We start from the raw sequence: 23,667 nt of genomic DNA on the forward strand, positions 1-23,667 counted from the left end.
CCGCGTGCAGCCTGGCTCCTCTTGGGCTGTCACCACAGGTGCATGGCCCTAAAATGGGACAGGCGGTGTGGCCCCTGCAGTGCGCACACACATGACGGACCCCTTCCTGGGGGCTGCTTTCCCGCGGCATCTGGGTGATGCTTTTAGGCTCCGGCGCAGACGCGGCACAAGGCTGGTGCCTTTCGCCGTCACTAAAAGTCCACGGTGCGGACACAGTGGCCGCTGCCATGGGGCGGCGGGCTGCAACCACCTCCTGTGCTTACAAACGAGCCGCACAAACGCATCTCCAGCCTCCGTGTGAAGGCAGTTCTCCATGGTGTCCGCTCAAGGGCAGGCTGGCTGCTCACAGGATACGCTCAACTTTATTGTTAATGCCAAACGGCTCCCCAAGTCCCACCTTTGGGGCATAAGAGGAGAAATAGTGCTTTCTGTGAAACAGACACTGGGGAGCAGAAATGTACTGCCTGACAGCAAAACCAGGAGTTGTACGTCTCCCTAAAGAGGCCGGTTCGCGTTAACAGAGTAACGATGGCAAGTGAAGGAGGGGAAGGCTTCCGAGAGGGTCTTGCCCACAGTCTTACAGATGCTGAAGAAACTCCCCCAGCACAGAGCCCCCCGGGTGGTGATGAAGGAAGTGGAAACAGCCCTCCGGGGAAGGAAGGACAGTCTGACAGAAGCAGGAGGCCGACCCCAGAGCTGCGGGGGCCCTGGCTCTCAGCTCCTCGGGGAACCAGCTGCCTGGGGGGGCGGTGAGTGACGGATACTTACAGGTGCGCCTGCTTCTCTGCCAGCTCTTTGGTTTTCTCCTACAATCACGAAGGGGGAAAAAAAGCAAACATGAGAAAAACAGGATGCCGCGGGATGTGTTCGGTGAGAGCAGCACGGACAGAGGCTGCCCATCTGCGCAAAAGCACAGCAGCCCCGTTCCAGGCATCCCGTCCTGCGCCACTCGCTCTCAGCCACCCGGGGAAGAGTGTTTTTCAGTTTGATGTGATTTCCTTCGCTGAATGTGCCCACGCATTTCCTGCGAAAGCAGTGCTTCACGGCCGTCTCTCTTACATAAGCACTGGCCATTTTAGGAAGGGTAAAGACAGGTCAAACGAGTATCGGAATGAGGATTCCAGCAACACCCTTGTGGCTAAGCTTCACACGCGCAGTAACAATGGGCAGCCCACGTGTGCTTGAATGTTTATGAACATGTTCAAATGTCCCAATAGGGCCTCAGGTCAAGCCAACATTTTCTGCCCCCTTTAATTAAGAAATCCTTCTTGCTTCAGCAACAAGTTATCTGGCTAAGTGTAGCCCTACTTGTGACCCTCTCACCGGTCTCCTAAGATGCGCACGTTGGTCAGGAGTGGATGAGAAACCCAAGCATGGAGTGGAGAGAAGGCTGCTGACGCCTCGGAAACACACAGACAAGTGAACCTCAGGGGCTCCGACAGACCAGCCTCGAGGCTTCTCAGTACCACAGGGGGCAACCCAGGCTCGAGACCTGGATAGGGTGGTCCCCCTCACCGAGCCTCAGTTTCCACGCTTGCACAGAGGGTGGCGGTGACCCCAGTGCACAGCAGGGAAACCGAGGGCTCCGGCGGGACGCGGCTCTCCCCCCAGGAGTCACTGACACTCCACTGCCACGGCATTCTCCGCTGAGACGCGGGACACGCCACCGACGTTGTCAGGGTTGTTGTGAGGATTAAATCAAACAGCATCCGATTTACCAGTGAGGGTCTGCACAGAGCAGGCTCAGGAAAGGACAGTGATTCGTGTGGAATTCAGAGTGTCTAAGCCTCAGGCCACTAGGTCACCACCCACCCAGACGCAGTCAGGCATCCACCCTGCAGAGTGCGGCTACCCCCGCACACAGCTGCAGGGAGGGGAAGTGACCACACACGCCCAGTGCCACGCGGGGCCCCGGGCACGCGGCTCGGATGCAAGCGACGCACACAGGCTGCTTGTACCGGCCTCTGGGCGTGGCCGCCCTCAACGGTTCACTTCTAAAAAGCTGAAGGCATTTTAAGTGCAGGTTTCAATCTGAGGGGCCGCGCCGGTGTCCGCACAGCCCAGGGCTTCCCCTTCCTCACGTCTCGGAGGTGGGGGGCCGCGGCGCGGCACTGCGCCTCAGGGACCTGCTCTCCCTCAGCCGTCATGACCAAGACTAAGGGGGTCTCTCCGAAGGACTGTGTGTGACTACCAGCCATCTTTTAGGTCCCAGGGAGTCCGGCCCATGGAGAGGCAGGAGAGGGTGGGGGGCTGAACGTGCGGGGCTGCAGCGCTGGCTCTGGGCCTGCGGACAGGCTGTCTGCGCCCAGGCACGAGGCCCACCTGGTGCTCCCGCACCCAGGGGCTGCGTGGTAGTGCCTGGAGTGCGGGGGGAGGGGTGCCACCCACACGCAGTAGGGGAGGCCAGGGATGCTGCCCAAGACCCCACAGCACACAGGTGGCCCCACAGCAAGGAATTCTGCCTGGACCTGCAAGATGCTGCGGTCCAGAGACCGTTCTGGGGGATATTTCAGTCCACAGTGTCGACAAGATCTGGCCCCATCACCCCTGACAAGGGATCTGCAGGGGAGTGTTAGCAGGGGGAGGAAGCGGGGGGCACCCAGGCCACCTGGGGGCTGGCAGGGCTGGGCCAGGCCAAGGGGAGGGACATGGGACCAGAGCTTGCGAAGCCATGGCCGACCCCACAGGGTGACGGGCCACAGCCAAGACCCCGGGCTCCCTCGGTGGTCCTGCCCCCTGACCGCCGGGCGGGCAGGGAAGTACAGACAGGCAGGAAGGCTGGTCTGGGTCAGAGGTGGAGCTCGCCACGTCCACCCCAGGAGCCACAGCCCCCGCCTGCCCCCTCCCCCCACGGCTGAGGCACCCAGACAGCAAGCCGCCCAGGCCCCGCCACTGACCCAGACCGTCTCGCGGATCGTCTTGGCTATCTTAAGCAGGAGCTGCCCGAACGAGCCCGGCTCAAGGCGGGTGGCCGAGTGCTGGACACAGAGGCAGAGGAGGAAGGCAGGGGTCAGCTTGTGGTCATCGCCGCCCGGCTCGACCAGCGTCATGATCCGCTGCAGCAGCGTGTCCTCCATGTCGGGCTCGAACTCCAGGTGCAGCGGCCGCGGCCGGGGGAGGGCGGCCCGCTCGGAGGCCGAGGCACCCCGGGCCCGGAGCACGGTGCCGCACATCCGGCAGCTCTGCGGCACAGCCCGGAGGCGGGCCAGTGCCTGGGCGGGCAGGGGCTGGGCCTGCGCCGGGTCCTTGAACAGCAGCAGGTAGTAGAGGCCCAGGGAGAGCAGGTCCCCGTGGCGCAGCGCCACGGCGCAGCCCCCCACCTCCGAGAAGTTGACCGACACAGGCGCCCCAGGGATGGGCTCCAAGACCAGCCGCGGCCCGGCCTGCTCCCCGCCCGAGGGCTGGCGCCGGCGGATGGTGCAGTGCAGGGGCAGGATGTCGGGGGCCGCGAGGTTGATGCTGGGCTTGCTGGAGGGGGTCCTCTGGCCCACCGTGTGCCGCTCCCGGTTCAGCACGTACACCAGGCTGTCCTGAAATGCAGACACCAGGCCTCAGGGGCAGGACACCACTTGGCGCTGCCGTCAGTGGTCCCTGGCACCTAAGCCTCCCTGGGCCGCCCACCCAACCTGCTGCTCGCTCTCAGCCCTCCCACTGGGCGCCCACCCATCCCCAGGGGAAGTTCCAAGGGCAGCCTCGCTGGCACACCATACACCCAGGGTAACTCCAGTTTTGAGACGTGAGTGGCCAGACCAGGGTGGACCTGGACACAGGTGCCAGTTTGCAGACCCAGCCAAACCCACCCAGGTGACTGTGATGACCCCCTGCTCAGGACCTGAGCAGCAGAGCCTCCCTACATCACAAAGGGTATGTGTGTAAGATGGAGCAGGAAGTGGGGTGGTGACATGTCAGCGCCAAGGGCAAGACCCCTCAGGCCAAGACGTCTCCACAAGTGGCATGCTCGCTGGAGTAGGAAGAGGGCCTCCTCAGAGAAAGCTGCCCTAGGGGCCCCGAGGGTACGCCAGGCCCGAACCCCAGCCTGCGTGCGCCATCGCCCAGGCACCTGCCACCCTCCGGGGAGGCTGCAGACTCCCCCAAGGTCAGGCAGGAAAGGGGAGGCTGGAAGGAGCCTGGTGCTGGGTGAGACCCGCACTGGGATCGGTCAGCAAGGAGCCAGGGGACCCCTGCACAGGGCCCTGCTGTCTGCACGGAGAGAATGCTCTGGAAGCAGAGTCTGGGGAGGCCCCCACCCTTCTCTAGAGTCTAGGACGGGCCCAACGTGGTGGTCCCCTCAGCCCACTGTCACCAGAGCAGCCGCAGCCCCCCAGCCCCCCTGCTGACTGGGCCTTCCATCTGAGGAGCCGGCCGAGGCGGGAGCTGGGCTCACGTGCTGCTGGCTGTAGCCCTGCAGAAGGAGCAGGTGGGGCGACTCGTAGAGGGAGCAGCGCATGGTGTCCTGGCCAGGCTCCTCGGGGCCCCGGGCGGCGTCCAGCAGGGTGGTGGCTGAGCTCAGGCTGGTCTCGCTGACCGTGCGGCGCAGCCGGGGTAGAGGGGGGCTCTGAGTACCCCCTGAGGCTGGGGCTGGGGTCCCCTTGGCGCGGCTCCGCTGCAGCCTCCGGGCCTGGGCGTTTATCCCTGAAACAAGCAGCGCAGGGTAAACGGAGCCCGCCCCAGGCCCACCTCCAGGCCCTGCTCAACTCAGATCTCATGGAGCTGCTCCAGCACTGGTCACCGCTCTACCAAGCAGGCCTGGAGGAGGCCACAGCACTCTGCCCCCTGATCACACCCTCGAAAGGCTTGGGCACCTCCAGGACTCCCCTGAAGGCCAGGAACCCCAGCCGTCTGCGTCCCCTGGTGCCCTACAGGAGCCAGATGGGGTGCCCTAGCTGCACCCCCGCCCCCTGCCTCTGACCAGCCAGCACCACAGCCTCCCCCCCGGACACCAAGCCCACTGCAGAATCTACTCCGCCGGGTCAGCGTGCTGGGGGCACCGTGGGCATCACTCCAAAACCCTGACCATCAGCCCATCCTGTCCTGGCAGTGCATGCACGTATGCTCTAATTAGATGAGACGAGAACCATTCATCGTCCCCCCAGTTTACACGGAGGAAGCAGTCAACTCCCCACGTCATCCCAGCCCACTGAGCTGGCTGGTCTCCACCCAGAACACGGCTGCTCTGTCTGGGCTGCCTCCAAACCGGCCAGGTCAGAGCGTGTGCACACACACACGTGCACACACAAACACAACTCATAAAGCCTCCTTCTACACATCGAGGACACGCTCTTTTAAACTAACAGTGCATGAAAGCTGAGAAGCCCCTGGAAGTCACGGGCACCCGTCTCCATCACCACACCGTTCTCCCCCGCCCCCCCGCCCCCTGCTGACCCCAGGGCTTCCCTTCTGAGCCTCTGCCGGTCCCCTCACACAGCCTCCTTCGGCAGCGGCCCTTCCTATAGCCATCCCAAACAGAACCAGACCAAGCTGGAGGAAGCGAGGTGGGCGGAGGGTGCTGCCTTACCGGGAGCTGGCCGACCTGCCTTCCAGAAGAAAGCCTGCTCCTCTGCAGCCCGCGGGGGCCGGGGCTGCGGGAGGAGAGCCGCCCAGACGCAGTGCGAGCTGTCTGCCCGCTGCTGCAGGGCCCGCCAGCGACTGCCAGGCAGGGAGCAGACGGGGGCTGGGGGAAGGGGCCGGGGGAGGGGACTGCAGGGGAAGGGGAGCAGGTGGGGCAGGGGCCAGGCATGGAGGAAGAGGTGGGGGTGGGGGCGGGGGCGGGCAGAAGCCAGGCGGGCCTGCCCCGCCCCACGCACGGTCTCACCACTGCACAACCATGGGGCCATGCCTCCAAGAGTACTTTAAAAACCAGTCCGAAGCAATGTTCTTGCCCCAAGCTTTCCCTCCACCTAGGATGGAGCCGCAAGAGAGGACGCCCCTTCCAGGACCCAGACCCTCTCCTCGTAGGCTCCCAGGGGCCCCCAGAGGCCCTGGACGAGGCCCGAGCGGCCAGGGCCAGCGTCCCCTGGGACTGCAGCAGACAGGTGTGGGCACAGGCTCGCAGCAAACTGGACACAACTCCTCCAGCTGGGGTCCTGCACTCGCTCGCAGACGGCCCCACCCCGTCCACAGCAGCCGTTCTCCCCAACCTGTGCTCAGCTCTGCCCTGGAGTTAGAAATAGCGCCACCCGGTCCAGCACCCCAGGCCCCTCCATGGAGGCGGGCTGGGGCTGTCAGGAGGGAGGTGGCAGCAGCTCATGGCCACGGCCATGGGCCGCCAACAACAGCACAGCCAGCAAGCATGCAGAGCAACCCACAGTGCACAGAGCAACCCACAGCGCCCAGCAGACTCGATCCGTGCACACCCCGCTGGCGGCACAGCCAGGAGAACCGTCACACGTGTGTGGACACCTGTGCGGGGACATCCACTGAACCACACGAGACCCTCCGCGGGGACCGTTCACACACAGGAGGGACACGCGGCAGGGGAACAGGGCCCAGCGTGACCTGGGGCCCTGGGTGGGGAGGCAGGTGGGGAGTAGCCCTAGGGAATGAGACCTCTGTTTATGTGCCTAAAACAGCACATGAAACCCCACTGCACACGACTCATGGTTTGCAAACGTGACATAAAGCTATTTTTAAAAATATACAAAAGGTACATAGTCAATTCAAGAAATGGCCAATGGCCACCCCACAGTGGGGAGGGACTGAGCCGGGGGGTGCGTTACACAGCGCACTGGAGCTACAGGACCTGTGCAGTGTCACACCCTGCACGTAACAGAACGTACTTCATATGTAACTTTGTGTGATGTTTTACTCACTTTATTTTTAAAAATGCAAATGTGATTAAAAATTTTTATGTCAACTCTGGAAGGTAGGTACCCAGTTACATTCTCTATAATTTATTTTTTTTAACTTTCTTAAAGTGAAAATCATAAATTTTCGCAGGCCTCCCACACGTGCACAGCTTTCCGGCTGCCTGGGGGGCAGGCCAGGGGACCTGGCGGGGGGGCCCCGATGAGGCTGCCGGAGGCCACCCTGGTCCCAGTGAGCAGCTCCGAGGAGGGACGTGGCTTCCAGAGGGCTTACCAGGATGCCGCCCCTCCCACCCCCGCCACCGCCGCCAACGTCTGGTCTTACTTCAGTTTCGCATCACAAGATCCACTGAGCTTGGATGGAGGGTGGACAGTGGGGGACGGTGGCCTGTGGGGTGTGAGTCTGGGGTGCTGAGTCCAGGGTCTGCGCACGGGATCTGGGGCATTAGTTACAGTGGAGCTAGTGCCAAGAACAACGTCACCCCAGCAGCCTCGCTACCACCAGCTCGAAGGAAATTCTTTGACAGACACATCGCAGAAAAGCCACTGTCCCCCGGAGAAGCGGCGCTCATGGAACAACAGTGAGTGGGCAGCAGCGATCTCCCATGGAAAGTTCTTCATCTTAAAGGAAAGCGCCCGACCTTGCCCCTGGGTGCAGGGGACGCGCTCCGGGGCTGGGAGGCCAGGACACGTCCATCTCTCCACCACACTTCCACCGTGAGCTGGGCTGGACTGGCCCGTCACTGGACACTGTCCTGCTACCAGGTGACTGGGGTCAGCGAGGTCAGAGGTTCACCTGGTTCTCCGAGTCTGAGGGACACCCGAGAATCTGTATTTTGTAAAAGCTCCCAGGAACTCAGCAGTCAGGAGAGGCGCGGCTGCTCGGGCCGTCTCCCTCCCCCAAAGCCCTGACTGTCTAGAGAAATCCCGCAGGGGGGAATCAGAAACCCACGGAGCCTCAGAAAGCACACCCAGTTGAGAACCTACCATCCTTATCTGCGTTTTCAATGTCTGATTCTCTTCTGCAGGTGAATGTCTGTCAGCTCCCGGGAGCGTGGCAGCAGTGAGGCTCCCTCCTGCCCGCTGCACGAGGCACGCCTCGTTTTACCGCACTTCACAGATGCTGCGTTTTACAAATCGAAGTTCTGTGGCACCCCTGCGGCGAGCAGGTCCATCGGCACCGTTCCCAACAGCATCTGCTCACTTGGAGTCTCTGTGTCACACTGCGGTGACTCTCGGAATACTTCAGACCTTTTCATCATTTTTATATTTGTAACGATGACCTGTGATCAGCGATCTTTGATGTCACTATTGTAATTGCTTTGGCATTTTTTACAATAAGGTATTTTTAAAGTCGTTCCCCTAGACCCGATGCCCTTGCACCCTGCCAGGCTACGGCGCAGTGGGAACGCCACTTCCCTGCACGGGGACCTGGGAAGTCGGTGTGCCGCTCTTTACCGAGGTCCTCGCTCTGCCACGGGGTCTCAGAGGTGCGCCTGCGTCTGCTCTCTGGTCAAAGAGCAGAAACACGCCCAGCAGAGGAGTAAGAGGAGAGGCTTCTGTGCCCTGACCCCACTGCAGGACACACACGGGACCACCCTGCTGCCCAGTACTGGGCTCCAGACCCAGAGGCACAATGACTACTTTCCCACAATTTAAGAGAATAATACAACCAGGAGATACTCTGAAACAACCCTTGCTCCCCTTAAAGGAATCATGTTAAGTCACAGGCCCTGATGGGAGGTTCAGGGTCTGCCCTGCCACTCCTGGACCATGTGTCTCTGACATGGGACCCAGGAGGGCCCTCACCTGCACAAGGTGTAACTGTGAGACAGGAACAGTGTCCGCTCACAACGGCCACGTTTCCAGGAAGGGGCTGAGCTCCCCCTTCCCGGCAGGGGCTCTGGCTCCCTCACCCGTGGCCCCCACTGGACTGACACCCGCCAGCTCTCGCCTCTGCAGGGCAGGGATCCGTGTTCCTTATCCCCTGAGCAGAGGCAGCCGCCCGGGCTGGGGAGGAAGAGGCGGGGGGCAACCCCCCGGCCACACGGTCTACACACAACCCTCCCCCCTCCGCAAGGAGCAGGTGCGCACAGAGGCCAGGGCTCTGGGTACTAGGGCGGCAAAATTAACACTGAAAGTAGCTGGCAGCTGCCATCAGGGCTCTCGGCACCAGCTCTACGCTAGTTCCAGAACAGCACTGGAAAGAAAAACACCGCTCTTTTCCTGAACGTCAGCAAGTTCAGGACAACAGATTCAACCTGCAGCTTCTAGCTCCAATGCTGTTTGCGCTTCTCTCCCAGGAATCTGAGGGTTTGCAACCATGTATACAACTTGGGAGAGTTTCTGTTGCTCACACCCACACCAGGGCTGGAGGAGGTCTCAGAGATGTGGTTCTGATCGGCGATGAGGGGACAGATGTTCCTGCCTTGGGATGTTTTGCTAACATGGAGGACACAGACATCCCTAATAACAGCTGGGGTTGCTCTGCAGTAGTCACTGTGAAATTCAGAGGTCAGATCTGCCTTAAAGAGGGCTTTTTAAACTGGAATGCCTTTTCTGGGTTAGCAAAAGCTGTGGGATGAAGCTCTAAGTCAGTCAAGCAACCCTCAATGTTACCTTGAAGTTTCCTGTATTTGAAAACCCACCTGAGGACGGCGAGCACTAACCGCTCCGCGGCCGGCCTCGTCCGGGGCACTGCGCACTTAACTCCATTTTATCCTCACAATAAACCCTGCAAAGGGCCTGCAGTGAGATGGCAATGTTACCTGCCTTCTTATGGTCAATCCCACCACTGACAAATAAAATTCTTAAAAAAAAAAAAAAAAGGTCTATCGTACCCCCAGCTCCCGTTAGGGACACAAGGAGGCCTGCTGTGGAGGCCCTGCGCTGGAGGCCCCAGCTAGTACAATAAGGGAAGAAAAACACGTGAAAGGTAGAAGAATTTCAAAGAAACACATTCCTAATTACCTTGCAGACAATGTGACTGTGTACATAGTAAATGCAAAAGAATCTACAGATGAACTATCAGAATTAACAAGTGAATTTAGCAAGGGAGCGAGATACGGTGAGTATGAAAATTCAACAATGGTTTTAAATAGTAGAAACAAAGAGAAAAAAGGGTATAAAAAATGATACCAGTTATAATAGTGTCAAGAAACACAAAGCAGCTAAGGACTAAATCTACCAGAAGATGTGCAAGATCACTCCGCTGAAACTACACAACACTTTTGACAGAAGTTAAAGAAGGCAGAGGGAGAAAGACAGATGCACCCGGTGAGAGAGGACGTGGGGCGGTCAGAGCCCCTACACACGGTGGGGTGGCCAGTGCCAAGCAGCTTGGAGACAATCGTTTGGAGGCACCTCCTACCTCGGAACACAGGCACGCCAGGCCCGCCACCTCCACCCCGCGCGCACTCAGCAGGGATGCACGCAGCGTCACGGGACCTGCAGAGGAACGCGTCCACAGCAGCAGGACTCCTAACGGACCCAAGCTGGGATCAACCCAAGTGCCAACCAAACAACAGGACGCCCAAACCAACCTGGTGCATTCACATGGTGGACTCCTGCATGGCAACGGTAATGCACAGGCTCTTCTAGAAGCAAGAATTACCCAAAAAAAGGCCAGCCACGAAAAGGTACATATGATTCCGTATCCAGGAAATTTAATTAGAGCCAAAACTAAACTATGGCTTTAGATGTCGGGGAAGCTGGGTCAGGGGCTGATGAGCAGGAGGGCAGGAGGCGGCAGCCGGTGCCCTGGTGATGCGCCCACTCTCCTGACGCAGGTGCACGCACTTCCTGAAGGTTCCCTGAGCTGCACACTCACAACGCGGGCACTCTCCTGTCTGTACCTGCACATTGATGGAAAGTTTCCTTGTAAGAGGGGACACCGACGTGAAGATTATCATACACAAACTTCAGAATGACGCTTAGGCTGTTTAGAGATAAAACACACCTTGAATATCTGCAGAGAACAGGAAATTATAAACAATAACACCAGATTTGAAAAACAACCAGCTGGAACTTCTAAAATGAAGAAAGACAGGAACGGAAACTACAGCTTCAGTGCAGCAATCAGACACGGCAGGAGAGTCTGTGAACTGAGACGTGAGTGAGAAGGCAGCTTCCGGGGCGCAGCGCAGAGAGCCAAGGAGAGGGGAGAGGACACGTGAGGGGCCGAGAGGCACGAGGACTGGGTGCGGGAGAGGGGACGGCTGCAGGGCAGAGCAGCAAGAAGGGGGCAGAGGCAAAATCTGAAGAAGAGAGCGCTAAGAATTTTCAAAAACTGGCTGGGGAAACTGATGCACAGATTCATGAAGGCCAACGAAAAGAAAGAGCAACGTCACAGGGAAACTACCGACTAATATCCTTTACGCAGAGACGTAAAATCTCCAAGATATGGGCAAACATAGAAAAAGGATTAGACACCATGACCAGGTGGGGTTTACCCCAGGAAAGCAAGGTTGATTTCATACACAAAAATTGATCTCTGTTCATATGACATCACTTACATGTGGAATCTAAAAAAATGATACAAACTGTATTTACAAACCAAAACAGACTCATGGTCATAGAAAACAAACTATGGTTACCAAATAGGAAAGGGTGGGGGAGGAATAAATTAGGAGTTTGGGATTAAGAATACACATTATTATATATAAAACAGATAAGCAACAGGGACTTACTATGCAGCACAGGGAACTATATGCAATTTCTTGTAATAACATATAATAGAGAAGAATATGAAAAGAAAAAGATACATATGTATGTATATGTGTAACTGAATTGCTTTGCTGTACACCTGGAACTAACACTGTAAATCAACTACACTTCAACTTTCAAAATTATATTAAAAAGTCAATCACTGTAATACACCGTGTTGACAGAATAAAAGATCAAAATGAAATGGTCATGTACTAAATGCCACTGGATCATACACTTAAAAATTTTATGCTGTATGAATTTTACTTCCATTTTAAAAATCAAGCTTTAAAGACCCTAATGGGAAAGGCAAAGCCACACAGCTCTCAGAAGGGACGCGGGGTCGTGTCTCCGTGCCCTCGGAGGCAGGGGAGGACTTCTTGTGCAAGACAAAAGCAAAAGAGTCAAAAGCATTAACCATAAAGAAGAGAACTGACAAAGCCACTATAAACAGAGTTCAGAAAGCTAACTCACATATCACTGATAAAAGCCTAGAATCTGAAACAAAAACAAAAACAAAAACAGAAACAAAAGGACTAGAATCTAGAATACAGGACTCTCACAAATCAATAAGAAAAAGACTAAACAGTAGAAAATTACGCAGAAGAGCCGCCCAGGCGCTTGGCATCGCCGGCGGAGCTGCAAACTAGAAACCTGGGTGGCCCCTTCAGGTGAAGCAGAAACACGCAAACTCAGCGCCCAGGCATCGGCCTCCCCTCGCTGCCGGCGGCCAGACCCCAGGCCCAGGTGCAAGAGACCAGAGGCACTGCACTCCTCGGTGCTGGGCCACCCAAAGAGGTCGAAGGGAGGCCAGACAGCTCCAAGCAGCACGTGGCTGAGTCTCCCGGGCATGACGAGAGACAGCAGGACACAAAGGAAATACAAATCCAGTCACATAGCTCAAAACCACTGGAGGATGAGCACATAGGCGCTAACACGACACAGAAAGCCGAGAGCACAGTCACTCCAAAGTCAGGACGGCGGTTCCCTCTGACGGGAAGGGAGGGGGCGGCCCCGGCACAGCACAGGTCAGCAGCCCACCTGGTGACGACTCACTGAGCCAAGCGGGCGGCTCAGATGCCCTCCCTGCACCCGGGCACCTCCACAGCTACACACCGACCACAGCCTCACCCCCACACGCCCATCCTGCCTCCTGGAAGTGGCCAGAGGCTGGGGTGGCTCCTGAGTTCCCACCAGCAACAAGGACCCCACCTACACCAGCTGCTCTGAAATTCGATGCTGCCAGAGGTGGTGAGTCTCCCTCCCAGCTAGTCTCGCGCTGTCCCCAGGGTCTGCGGCCCTCCCACAGCTCCTCTTCTGCCCGGACTGTCCCCACACACATCTCCTTGTCCCCCACCCAGGGAGCTGCCAACTAGCAGCCTTCTTGCTACGGCCCAGGGCTTCAAGTGCAGGCAAAATGCAGACGCCCTCAGCTCCCCAGGCTTCCTCTCCAGGTGCCAGGAGGAGAGCCAGGTCCCAGGGGACCACACACCCCACACTCCATCCATAGCGTCTTACTTCTCAAGCTGGGTCCCAGGCACACAGATCATACACCACATGATCATCCTTACATATCTACTCCTCGCGTGCTTGAAGTATTTCCAAGTGAAGACGAGGATGGCGGAGAGGCGGGGACAGAAGCAGAGACGGCTCACCGGCATCCTAAACACTGCTCCAACTCACAAACAGCAAAGGAGACGCAATCTAAAACAGTGAGGCGCGCCTTCCCTGCCGAATCAGCAAAGACTTTTAAGTGATGGACTCGTAAGACAGCGAAGACGAGGAAAGATGGGCCCTTTCGGAAACAGCCGGTGGGAATATAAACTGGCACGGATCCACCCCCAAAATTTAAAGATGGCTTCTGGGATGCTGCCATGTACATCACATCAGACACGGATGCGTCTATATCCAAAACGGCCCCTGCTTTCCGCAGAGGATCCCACTGCTCAGCTGTTATCCTACAGAGGTCACCCGAAGGGCTCAAACACTTCTGTACAGAGACGTTTATACAAGCATTATTTGTAAACAGAGAGAAGTGGGAACCATTCTGAAAATCCACACGGATGTGGCTGGGCACACACCCATCCACTGTCGTTAAATACGATGTTTGCAGGGTGCGCAAGTAAGAACACTAAAAGAAAAAGGATGTAAAAGTATGTACAAAGGTTGATTTAAATTATGTAAGAAAATAAATGCAGCCCTAAGAAAGGAGTGAAAGCACCAGAACGTTAAAAGTGATTCCCTCTGGCCGCAGCTTGTGAACCGCTTCTGGGTCCAGTGGACGTCGCTCAGGCATCAGCTTCTACCGCTGTTTGCGAAACTGTTCGCACCTGTGTTTCCCCGAAACGGTTCCTGGTGATCTAACGCGAGCTGGGGTTTCAGCGACCCTTCTTCTCCACATTTTTTACGTGTGGCTCAAATTCTGTAAGATGAGCAGACATTACCTGTACGACCAGGAAAGGGTGACAGCCAGCCCCGCCGCGGGCAGGCATCCCCAGCCCCGCCTGAGCCCAGGCCCCTCCTGCAGTCCCCCCATCAGCCCAGCTTTGGGGACAAGCTGTCTGTGCACAGGCTCCCTGCTCCCCTCCCCTACTCGCCCTGCTGGGTAACTAGGAAACACCGTGGTGTCCAAAAGGGTTCAAGGAACAAAATACCGAGCATGAACGTGCCCCTTGCAGCCGGAAGAAAGAGCATCCTAGACATGGATGGGCACTTCCCCTCCTGCCCAGGAACAGCCGCTATGCTGATCTGGGGCATACTTCTACATATGAATTTATTTTTTATCATGTACTGGGTATGGCTAAGATAGTGTATACATACAGATTTAGTATCTCTGAAAAATATATTTCAGCTTGCAATTCTTTAAAAACTAATGAAATGGTCTCAGACGACAAATGTCCTTGCCCAGCCTGCTTCTGTACCGGGCAGCGTGTCAGCGGATGACGCGCACTTGCCACGGGGAGCCCGTTCCCCCCCACCCCCCCGCTGTGCGGTAAGCCCACTGTGGCGCGTTCCTGCGGGCCCGTCCTTCCTGTTGGCCAGGCAGGACGTCCAACTCCAGGGGGCCCCAGCGATCCCCCGCTTCTCAGACCCTTCTGCGGCCTGCCCCACGGCGAACAGAGCCTGCTTAGCCACCAGCATGCCTCGGAAGTGGCGGTGAGTGACTTCCACGCTAGGTCAGGAAAGACACCGGCTGCTGCCCTGCTCCCGGACGGTGTGCCACGGCCAGGCCGGCACCCTTCGTGAGGACGCTCAGTCCGCCCTGAGGAGAGAGCCCGAGGCCTGCGGCCAACAGCCAGCGCCAGTGTTTCAAGAGGTAAATCATCTTAGAACCCCAGAGGTGCATCAAGCTTGGCCATGACGTTTCTCAGACACGGTTCCGGTTTGGGTTTGGTTTTTATACCCACACTCCGAAGTGAATTTGGCTCACAACGTTTCTTTACCTGCCCCCCTTCCCTGGTTTTGATATGAAGGCTGTATCTGTTGCATGTTTCTTCTTCTTCTGTTTTCTGGAACAGTCTAACGTAACATATTGGAGTGATCTTGCCACTGAGCATCAGGAAGAACTGGCCTGCACAACCTCCGGGGCCCTCTGGTTTTTGTGGTTTTACTGTGGTTCTAGGGGGGACATTTTCAAACCACTCACGCAACTTCTCTCAAGGCTGTAAGGCCATTCGGGTTTTCTGTTCTTCGGCGAGTTTGGGTGAGGTATCTTTTTCTAGGAGGTTGTCCACTTCATCTAAGTTTTCAAAGGTACTGGCATAAAGCTATCTATAAGATCCTTTTTTGAAAAACCTCTCTGCTCTGTCTGTAGCTCTGTCCCTTTTGAAATCCCTAAGACGGCTCACGTGGCCCCCTTGTGCTTTCCTGGCCAGTCTCTCCAGTTGTGACTACGTTACTAGTCTTTTCAAAGAGCCTTCACTTTGTTGATCTTCTCCACTGCATGTTCATTTTCTGTCTCGACTTTCTCCCCCACGTTACTTCCTCCCTTCTCTCGCTGAATGTATTATACCCTTTTTTAACGTAGCTTATCAATTTCCAGCCTTTATCATTTTCTAGTGGAAGCACTTAAAGCTACGACCTTCCCTGCTCTCCTAAATACCTCAGTAGCCACATCCCACAAGCTGCGTTTTCATTACTCTCCAGTTCTAACCCACATGAAAGCCCCTTTTTGGATGCCGGACCCCTTTGGAAGTGTCTGAATGTCTAAGTGTACGCATGCTGTGTAAGACACTGCTCTTGTCTTTCAACATCTCCTCTCCCTTTTAGCTACAGCAGGATGGTGAGGAAGAATGGCAGTTCATCCTCAAATGCAAACTACATTTTCCGGGCTCCCCTGAAGGTAGGCACAGCCTTGTGACTAAGTTCCAGTCAGCAAAAGAGGAGGGGATGTCATCTTCCAGGACCTCCAGGGGCTTCCAGGAGAGCTCCATGGAAGGAGGACATAGTCTGCGGGGACACCTTCTCCCTTCCCCCTCTTCCTTCCTTCTTCCTGCCTTAAATAAAGATTTGATGGCAGTGACTCCACAGTCATCCTGCACCTTGAGGCGACCTTGACGATGGAAGGCATGAACGACAAGGGTGGGGCTGACAGTGGTAGAAGCCCGGGTCCCTGGGGACCAGGAACGCTGCCCATCAGCCCTGAACTTAGCACCTCTGTACCAAGGAAGAAAATCAGCCTGCTCTGGGCTCAGTCGTTGCTGTCTGGCCAAATGCAATTCCTACCTGCTGAAGAGGTTTTTGAAATATCACTTTGGTATTGGTTTCTTGATTATAAAATATTTCACACACGAAAGCATTTATGACTTAGACTAACAATAAAATGCACACCATTTCCTCCATCACAGGGAACACTGACCTACAGTCTGTGTTCTTGCAGGCACCTGACCCCTCTCCCCACCCTCACCCCACCCAAGGGAAGTGGAGTCTGGACCGTTTCACATCCCTTGGTCTTCATTGATAGATAGACCACACAGTTTTATAACCCTAAGTTACATTGCCCTATTTTGCTTTTTTTTTTTTACTTCATATAGATTGTGCCACACTGCATTTTTCTGCAATTTTCCTTTTCCCCAACACTACGAGTCGCACCTACGCTGATGCAGGCAGCTTCTTCTCATTTAACCACACAGCGTCGCTCGCTTACTGCATGGACACCCCACTACCATCACTCCCTTTTACGGGTACGTGGGTTATTTCGAGCTTCAGGCTGTGACAAAATGCAGCTACAAACACTCCTGTCCTGGTCTCCCGGGGACCTGTGGGACAGAGTCTCGGGGAAATTGCCTCCCGACTTTCTGACACTGTGGCGCACGTGGAAAAGGATGACAACCGCCTGGCCCGCTGCAGGTAAACACGGCTGCAGAGGTGGCGCCCAGCCTCTGGCCACCTCGGGGGACAAAGGCGCTGGTCGGATGAAGAGCCCCAGGGCCGCACCGCACACGGGCGGCGACCTGCGGGTAAGCTGGTGGGGCCCAGGCCGCGGCATGGCGGCCACCCTCCAGGCCAGCCGGGGCCCAGAGGCGCAGAACCACCTGCAGGCTCCGGGACCGAACCCGCACCCCCACCGCTCCGCCTGCCTGCCAGACCCCGCACTGTTTGGCTTTACTCTTGTGAAAAATAGCTCTGTGGTCTTAACTCCTATCTTCCTCACTACTAACGTGGCTGAGCATCTTCCCACACCTCGTCCGTTCCTGGCTCCTCTTCCATGAAGCACCTGAGCCCCTCTTCACCAGTTCATTGGGTTGTTTGATCTTTTCAAACAGACTTTCTTTTTTCATCCTTAATACATCCTTCGTCGGTTTTATGTGTTATGAAATCTTCTCCCTGCTTATAGCCTGTTTTCTCTTTTCACTGTTCATTATTTGATAAAATTAAGATATTCAGTTCACCAGCCTCTTCATGGTTTGAGCTTTTCTGCATCTTCTTCAGGAAGTGGTCCACTAGGCCATTGGTTATTCATTTCTAACCACCTGTACTCAAGAGAACACGTTCTGTGACTCAGATCATTTGAAGTATGTTGTCTTACTTTCTGATCTAGTATGAGGTTAATTTTTGTATGTGCCCAGTGCTTAACTGAGAATAACATGCATTTTCTAATTGTCGAGAGGAAGGTTCTATAACAAACATCCAACAGATCAGGGACGACAGGCACTGGGTAAGGGGATGGGGGACCCGTTCACATATTGTCCAGGGCCGCTTCCACCCCCCAGAGGCAGAGTCCAGCAGCTGAGGGGGACACCACACAGCCTCACAAAGCTGAAAATACTTCCTATCCAGCCCTGCAGGGGAGAAGTCCGCCAACCACTGCTGCTGTGTTCAAAACTTTCCCTTCTGTGTTTTTGCCTGCTTGAGATTAATGAAGAGTTCTTTAAAAATCTTCCATGACAATGACACTTCAGGCAATTTCTGTTCATCTCTGCTTTATTTTGTGTTGAGGTTATTTTATTAGGTGCAGAACGTTTCAAATTGTTCCCTTTTCCTGGTGCATTATTTCTTCTCTCGTTAATGCAGCGGTCCCTCCTGTCCCTAGTAATTATTTTTCCTTTGAAATGTTTGGGTGACATTGTTACTATAGCAGCTTTTCATTAGCCTATCTTTTTTCCATTCTTTAATGTCTTACATTTTGGGTGTGTCTCTCATAAATAAAACAGCACGCAGCTAGACTCAGTTTTTCCATGGAACCTGACAATCTGCTTTTAGTCAGGAAGTTTGGTCCGTTTATTATACACAGTGACAGATATATTTGGTTTCATTTCTACCATCTTAGACTGTATTTTCTTTCTACGCTATTTTTTCTTTGCTTCCCGCCTGGCTCCCCCCAACCGCCACCTCCCCTAACCTCTTTCCTGCCTTCTTTTGGATCAAGGTTTTTTTAACTCTATTTTTACCATTATTGATATAAAGTTACAATCTTTTAATGTTTTTTCCTAATATTATAACATGAATTTTAGAATCTGAAAAAAGTCAAAAAAGTTCATCAGTGTCTTTAAAGCTCCTGAAACAACGTAAGAACATCTGAACTGTTAACATCAGATTTAAAGCCCTCTGCTTGCTTCTTTCTTGTTTATTTTTATTGTGTTTTTTAATGGAGAAATACATCATCTGTTTTCAAAATAGTGCTTGAAAAATACAAGGAATACAGATACTATAAAACAAGGCAAACTCCAGTCATGAGACACTACACACACCATATGAAAAAAATAGTCTGATATTCAGGTAATGAAAACTAGAATTTAAAAAGCTCCAACTTTCCAGCTTGGCAAAACAAGTACAGTTACACGAAACATTTAATAAACTAATTTTTCCCCAACGTCTGAACAAAATGACAAGACTAAATTTGCACCTGGCAATTTCAATGACACAATAGCTACTCAAAATACACAGGGACTGCACACACTCCACCCGATTTTATTGTGGTGCAAGGGTTAGGTGACTGCATGGGCACAGATGCCAGCAGCAGGAGCACTGTGTACCAGACGTTGGAGAGCAACGGCGACACAAAGTCTCACTTACTGCACAGCCTACAAGAAAAAAGACTAGATTCCAGCTTTGGGAAAATTATTCAAAAGGATAGGGAAAGGGCTCAAGAACTTGCAGTCTAACATGAAAAATGCACGTGTGGTAGAAAGGAACACCGCTGGGGAGTGGGAGGAACTGGAACCAGGCTAATTGGAAGACCTGTCAAGTTTGCTGTGTCCAGATTAAGACAGACGAAGTTTCCATTCATCTACAACTGCCATCACTCGTGTTTCTAAACACAAATGCTCTGCTGCTTAATTATGAGCAGTCTTTTTTTTTTCCATTTAAAGAAAGGTATTCCTAATCTTTCGTAGGATAAAACAAGAGTCAGAATGATGACTAGAAGTCAAGTACTTGCTAGAAATTTTTTTTAAGTTTTTACATATCAATTTTACTGATGAATTTCAGTAAGTCATTTAAAAACAAAACTGATTTAAAATTCTAGAGAAAATGCCTTTTTGCTTACACACTTAAATTAGAAATTAACTTTACTATAAGCAGGTATTCCGTGGAGGATACAAATCTCTGGCAGAGATCAAATGGCCATCCAAGATGGTAACATGCTTCACAGGAACTACTTTTAGTAAAGCTTTACTAAGCTAACAGCCATGGAACCAAAATGTAGGTTTTGCGTCCTGTGGCCACAGGATTGTTGGCTTCACATCATGGTTAAGAAAATACTAGCATTCTGAGCTTTTCACGAAACAACACACAAGCACACCTTGTGCACACAAGCAAAGAGAAGGCGGCGGGGTGGGGGCAGGGGGGAGACAAAAAGCTCTTCTTGTTTTAGGACAAATGATTAAGGACAAGAGAATGTGGAGCTTTGTCAGCTCAAGACAGTATCTGCTGCTTGACAGCCGACTGTATGCACTCCGAAACAATTCCACAGATAAAACCAACATATCCCTTCTTGATCATGTCCCGTCAAACCCAAACACTTAATAACTCCTGTTTCAATGCCAAAAGTATACCTTAAGAGCTGACATTTCATTTTACAGGGGTTCAGCTACCTCACAGGGACTGAGCTGGACATACTTTATGCTTTTTCTGCACAATGGTAACCAATTTGAAGGTCAGTAACAACAAAAACTCTTCAGGAAAAAACTCAAATTCATCAAGCTGAAAAATCTAAAATTAGTTCTACTTCCTAATAAAAATATACATAAAGTGCATCATCAGCATAAGGAATTTCGATACCAGTTTGTATTGCAAACTTTCCCCAACAATGCATTCAACATAAATCCAGTCCAGATGTCAGTCATGGGGACAAATACAGCCGGAAGGTTTTTTTTTTTGTTTTGTTTTGTTTTTTTGTCTTCTTAAAGGGCAGTAGTCCTTTAGAACAGTTAACACAGCCGTGGCTGACACATAAATAACCTGACACATTAATACTACGCCTAGCGTCACACACCAACCTGGACGTCTGACTGAGATGAGCCCAATAAAGGAAGTCACCAAGTAAGCCTAACAAGCCTGCTCTGAGTCCTGTCTAGTTTGGTCCCCTTCATCCTCCTCCTTCAGCATTTGAAGACGACAGGCTGAGTTGCAGATACAACTGTTTATGGACCCTTGCAGTTGTTTTTACCAGTTCAATCTGTTTTATTGAATTCTTGGTAACAGGAATAGGATTTGCAGGGAGAGCAGGGATACTGGAAAGGTCTGCACTGGATGTTTCCCGTGAAGCCAACAGAGAAGCTGCTGTCTGAACAGTTTCTAACTGAGTTGTATTTGTGTCTTGACGAGAATGTTCCCCTTCTGTCCTTGGTCCTTTCTTCTTTGTGACGCTCAAGCGTCCTCTAGACTCCTATTATAGGATTAGCTATGTTTGTTGCTGCGCTCCCTGAAGGCCTGGGTGGATGATTTACCAGTCGGGCTGAAGAAACAACTCTGGTGACCATGGGCTTCGGTGGTGAAGGAACCGCTGGCTGCGAGGCAGTCTGAGAAGTGCCTTCACTGGACGCACCCCCGGGGCTTTCACTGGGGTCTGCCTGTCGCACAGAAACTTCAGTAACCTGCACGTTGGCCACAGAGGCTGCCATCACAGCCGGGGCAGGGCTGCTTCTGCCCAGAGAGCTGCCAGTTGTTGAGCCAGTCTTCACTGAGCCAGGAAGTGAAGACACAGACATGCTGTTTTCACCGTGTACAGACAAGTCGAGGCTGCCGTCATTCAAAGCTGCCAATCTGACTCCTTCCGGCGGATGCGTGTTCTTTCTCTGAAGCACATGATTAGGTAGCAGCTGATGAAGTTCCTTTCTTCTTAAATGCATTGCAGCAATTTTCATATCCATCTCAAACATCTTACTATTTATCGCTTGCCTATACACCGTATCGGTGAAAGACTGGATATCGTAAGTGAGATCAATACTGAGAACTTCAGAGTTTTCTGGCTTTTTTAACACTAACCCAATCACCCACATTGTACGAAATTCTTCTTTGTCAGGATTTTCTTTGGGTGCTGGAAATGACTGAGGATTCACATGTGCCAGTGTAATAAATTCATTCTTCTCCAAGTTTCCGACCAGGATTCGGATTTTTGATTCCACCAAGCCCACCCATTCTAGGTGCTGTTTTTCAGTTGGTGCACTTGCTAGCAGTACAATATAATGCTTGTACTTTTGAAAGAAGCTTGGCGCTTCAAAAAGTTTGGACCACTCTGCTTTACTCAGCAAAATTTCATGTGTGATAGCAAGTCCCTGTTTGAACTCCTCAATCATGACCATCCTTGTTGAAACAGACACGTTGTACGTGGAGTTCTGCTGTGGGTATGCTGGTGTGATTATAGGCATGAGATGGTATCTGTCACTAGGATTTACTCTTGGGTCCCATACAGGCAGATTAAGATTCCGTTCTTCAGGCTCTTTCAGTAGCACTGGATTTGGCCATTCCCATTCAGAAAACACCAAGAAAAATTTACGCACAAGAGTTGACGCTATTGCATTTGGATAAAGCTGGCAAGTTCTTGCTACTAGCATAGCCCAGGACACACCTCCTAGGAAACCTAATATATTGGAATAGATATTGTGGCATTTGGCCCACAACTTGATGGCCCTCAGAGTTAACCTGAAGTTGTCAATGTTCGGTACTAGATGTAAAATTTCATCAGTTACCCGGCAACCGTTAAGACTTCTTATGCATCTAATATCTAAATTTTTAAGCAGACTGTCATCTCTTAGGTCCAGATCTTCTGGAATAGTCTGCAGTGCTAATCTCGCAAACAAAATATCAATCTCTATCCCATCAAAACACAGTTTGATAACTGGAACAAATGCCTCCTCAACAGCCCTTAAGTCTTTCACTTCTTCATGTAGTTTCAATTTATCATAGAAGGAGGTGAAAAAGTCGCTTCGATCAACATGTCTCGGTGCAACGCACAGCGCGTCGATATCGGCCCCTTTGGTATGCACTCCTAACCTGTAAGAACCGAATGTAAAGATCTTCCCTCCAACATTTTCAATTATAGCTTGGGGAAGGCTCTTGCTTTCACTGATTTCTCGTATCCATTCCTTTACCAGATTATTTAATTTCTCCAAAATTAAAATCCTGCGCTGCAGTTCCTCTTCCTCTTCAAAAACCCCAAAGGGCTTCAGGGTTTCAATTAATTTCTGGGTCAGTATGCAGTCAGTCTCCCTGGGGGGTGCTAAACTGATGGGGGAGGAGATGCCATAGTGCTTGGGCGGCGGCGGGGTCTGTTGTGATCCCAGGGCTGTCACCGGAAACGGCATCATCTCTAGCGCTGGCCCCGCCACGCCACGTCCCCCGCCACCGCGACCTCCGCGGCCGCCGCCCGGGTCATGATCCGCTGAGGCGGGAGGGGCGGGGCTCCTACCAGCCCAGGTCCGACCCGCTCCCGCTCCGCTCCCGCCGCTTCAAGCGCCTCTCCGCCGTCCCCTCGGCCCCAACATGGCGCCCGGGCCCTCGCCGCGGCGTTCTAGAACGCCCACGCACGCCACGCCGCGCGCCACGCACGCCGAGCGCCACGCGAGCCACGCACGCTAGAGCGCATGCGCGCGCGCAGAGCCTCCTGGGGGCTGTAGTTTCCGGGGCTCCGCCACGGCGCCGGCCCAGTGGGGGCGGGCCGGGGTGCGCCTCCGGTTATCACGGTTTTACACGCTTACCCTGACCTACCGTCTGTCTCCTTGCTCGCCATTCCCTATACCTCAGGGCTACTTCCTCTCCCGTGGCATCTTCGGTGGCCTTCGCCCTCGGGCCCGTGCCTTGGAAATCGACTTCACGGTGGAGGTCTGAGGGTGGGACGCAGCTCCTGTGGTGGCCCCCGTGGCCCGGGACCCGGGTGGTGGGTGGGCGAGGCCCCAGCCCCAGCTCACAGCCCCATCCCCTCCAGCGCGGAAGTCCTCCCTGCTGACTCCTGGCTCCTGCGGCTCCCGCCAGGAAGCCTGCAGCTGGGCCAGCCTGCTGCTCAGCCGTCTTGTCTCTTCGGCAGCTGAAAACGTCTCGGTCCTCAGTGTCCTGCAGCAGTTCCGCCGCTAGGCGTCAAGGGGTCAACTTTCTGTTGATCTTACCCAGGAAACACGGTGATTCCTGAATAGCAAGATTCGTGCTTTTCATATCACGTCCTCCAGGAGAGTCTCTCGGGCACGTCCTTGTAATATGTTCCCCTCTATCCTCTTGATCTTCT

The 23,667-nt window shown here is 53.6% G+C and overlaps 2 protein-coding genes across 3 annotated transcripts in view; both read right to left on the bottom strand.

The window, feature by feature from the left end:
- Positions 1 to 23,667, bottom strand: part of RADIL (Rap associating with DIL domain) — a 103,285-nt gene that overhangs the window by 16,306 nt on the left and 63,312 nt on the right. For both annotated transcript variants that reach the window (XM_032459953.1, XM_032459954.1), the window contains 3 exons: positions 4,385 to 4,632; positions 2,898 to 3,530; positions 769 to 806 (listed from right to left, as the gene is read on the bottom strand). In XM_032459953.1, coding sequence (XP_032315844.1) covers positions 769 to 806; positions 2,898 to 3,530; positions 4,385 to 4,632 — 919 coding nt within the window. The remainder of the gene's footprint in view (positions 1 to 768; positions 807 to 2,897; positions 3,531 to 4,384; positions 4,633 to 23,667) is intronic.
- LOC102516142 (poly(A) polymerase beta) lies at positions 5,886 to 22,950 on the bottom strand. The gene is made up of 3 exons (XM_032459961.1): positions 21,845 to 22,950; positions 20,424 to 20,428; positions 5,886 to 5,897 (listed from the first exon to the last, which is right to left on the bottom strand). Coding segments are annotated over exons 1-3 (918 nt in total). The 5' UTR covers positions 22,757 to 22,950; the 3' UTR covers positions 5,886 to 5,896.

Source organism: Camelus ferus, chromosome 18, assembly GCF_009834535.1.
Source record: "Camelus ferus isolate YT-003-E chromosome 18, BCGSAC_Cfer_1.0, whole genome shotgun sequence".
Classification (NCBI taxonomy): Eukaryota; Metazoa; Chordata; class Mammalia; order Artiodactyla; family Camelidae; genus Camelus; species Camelus ferus.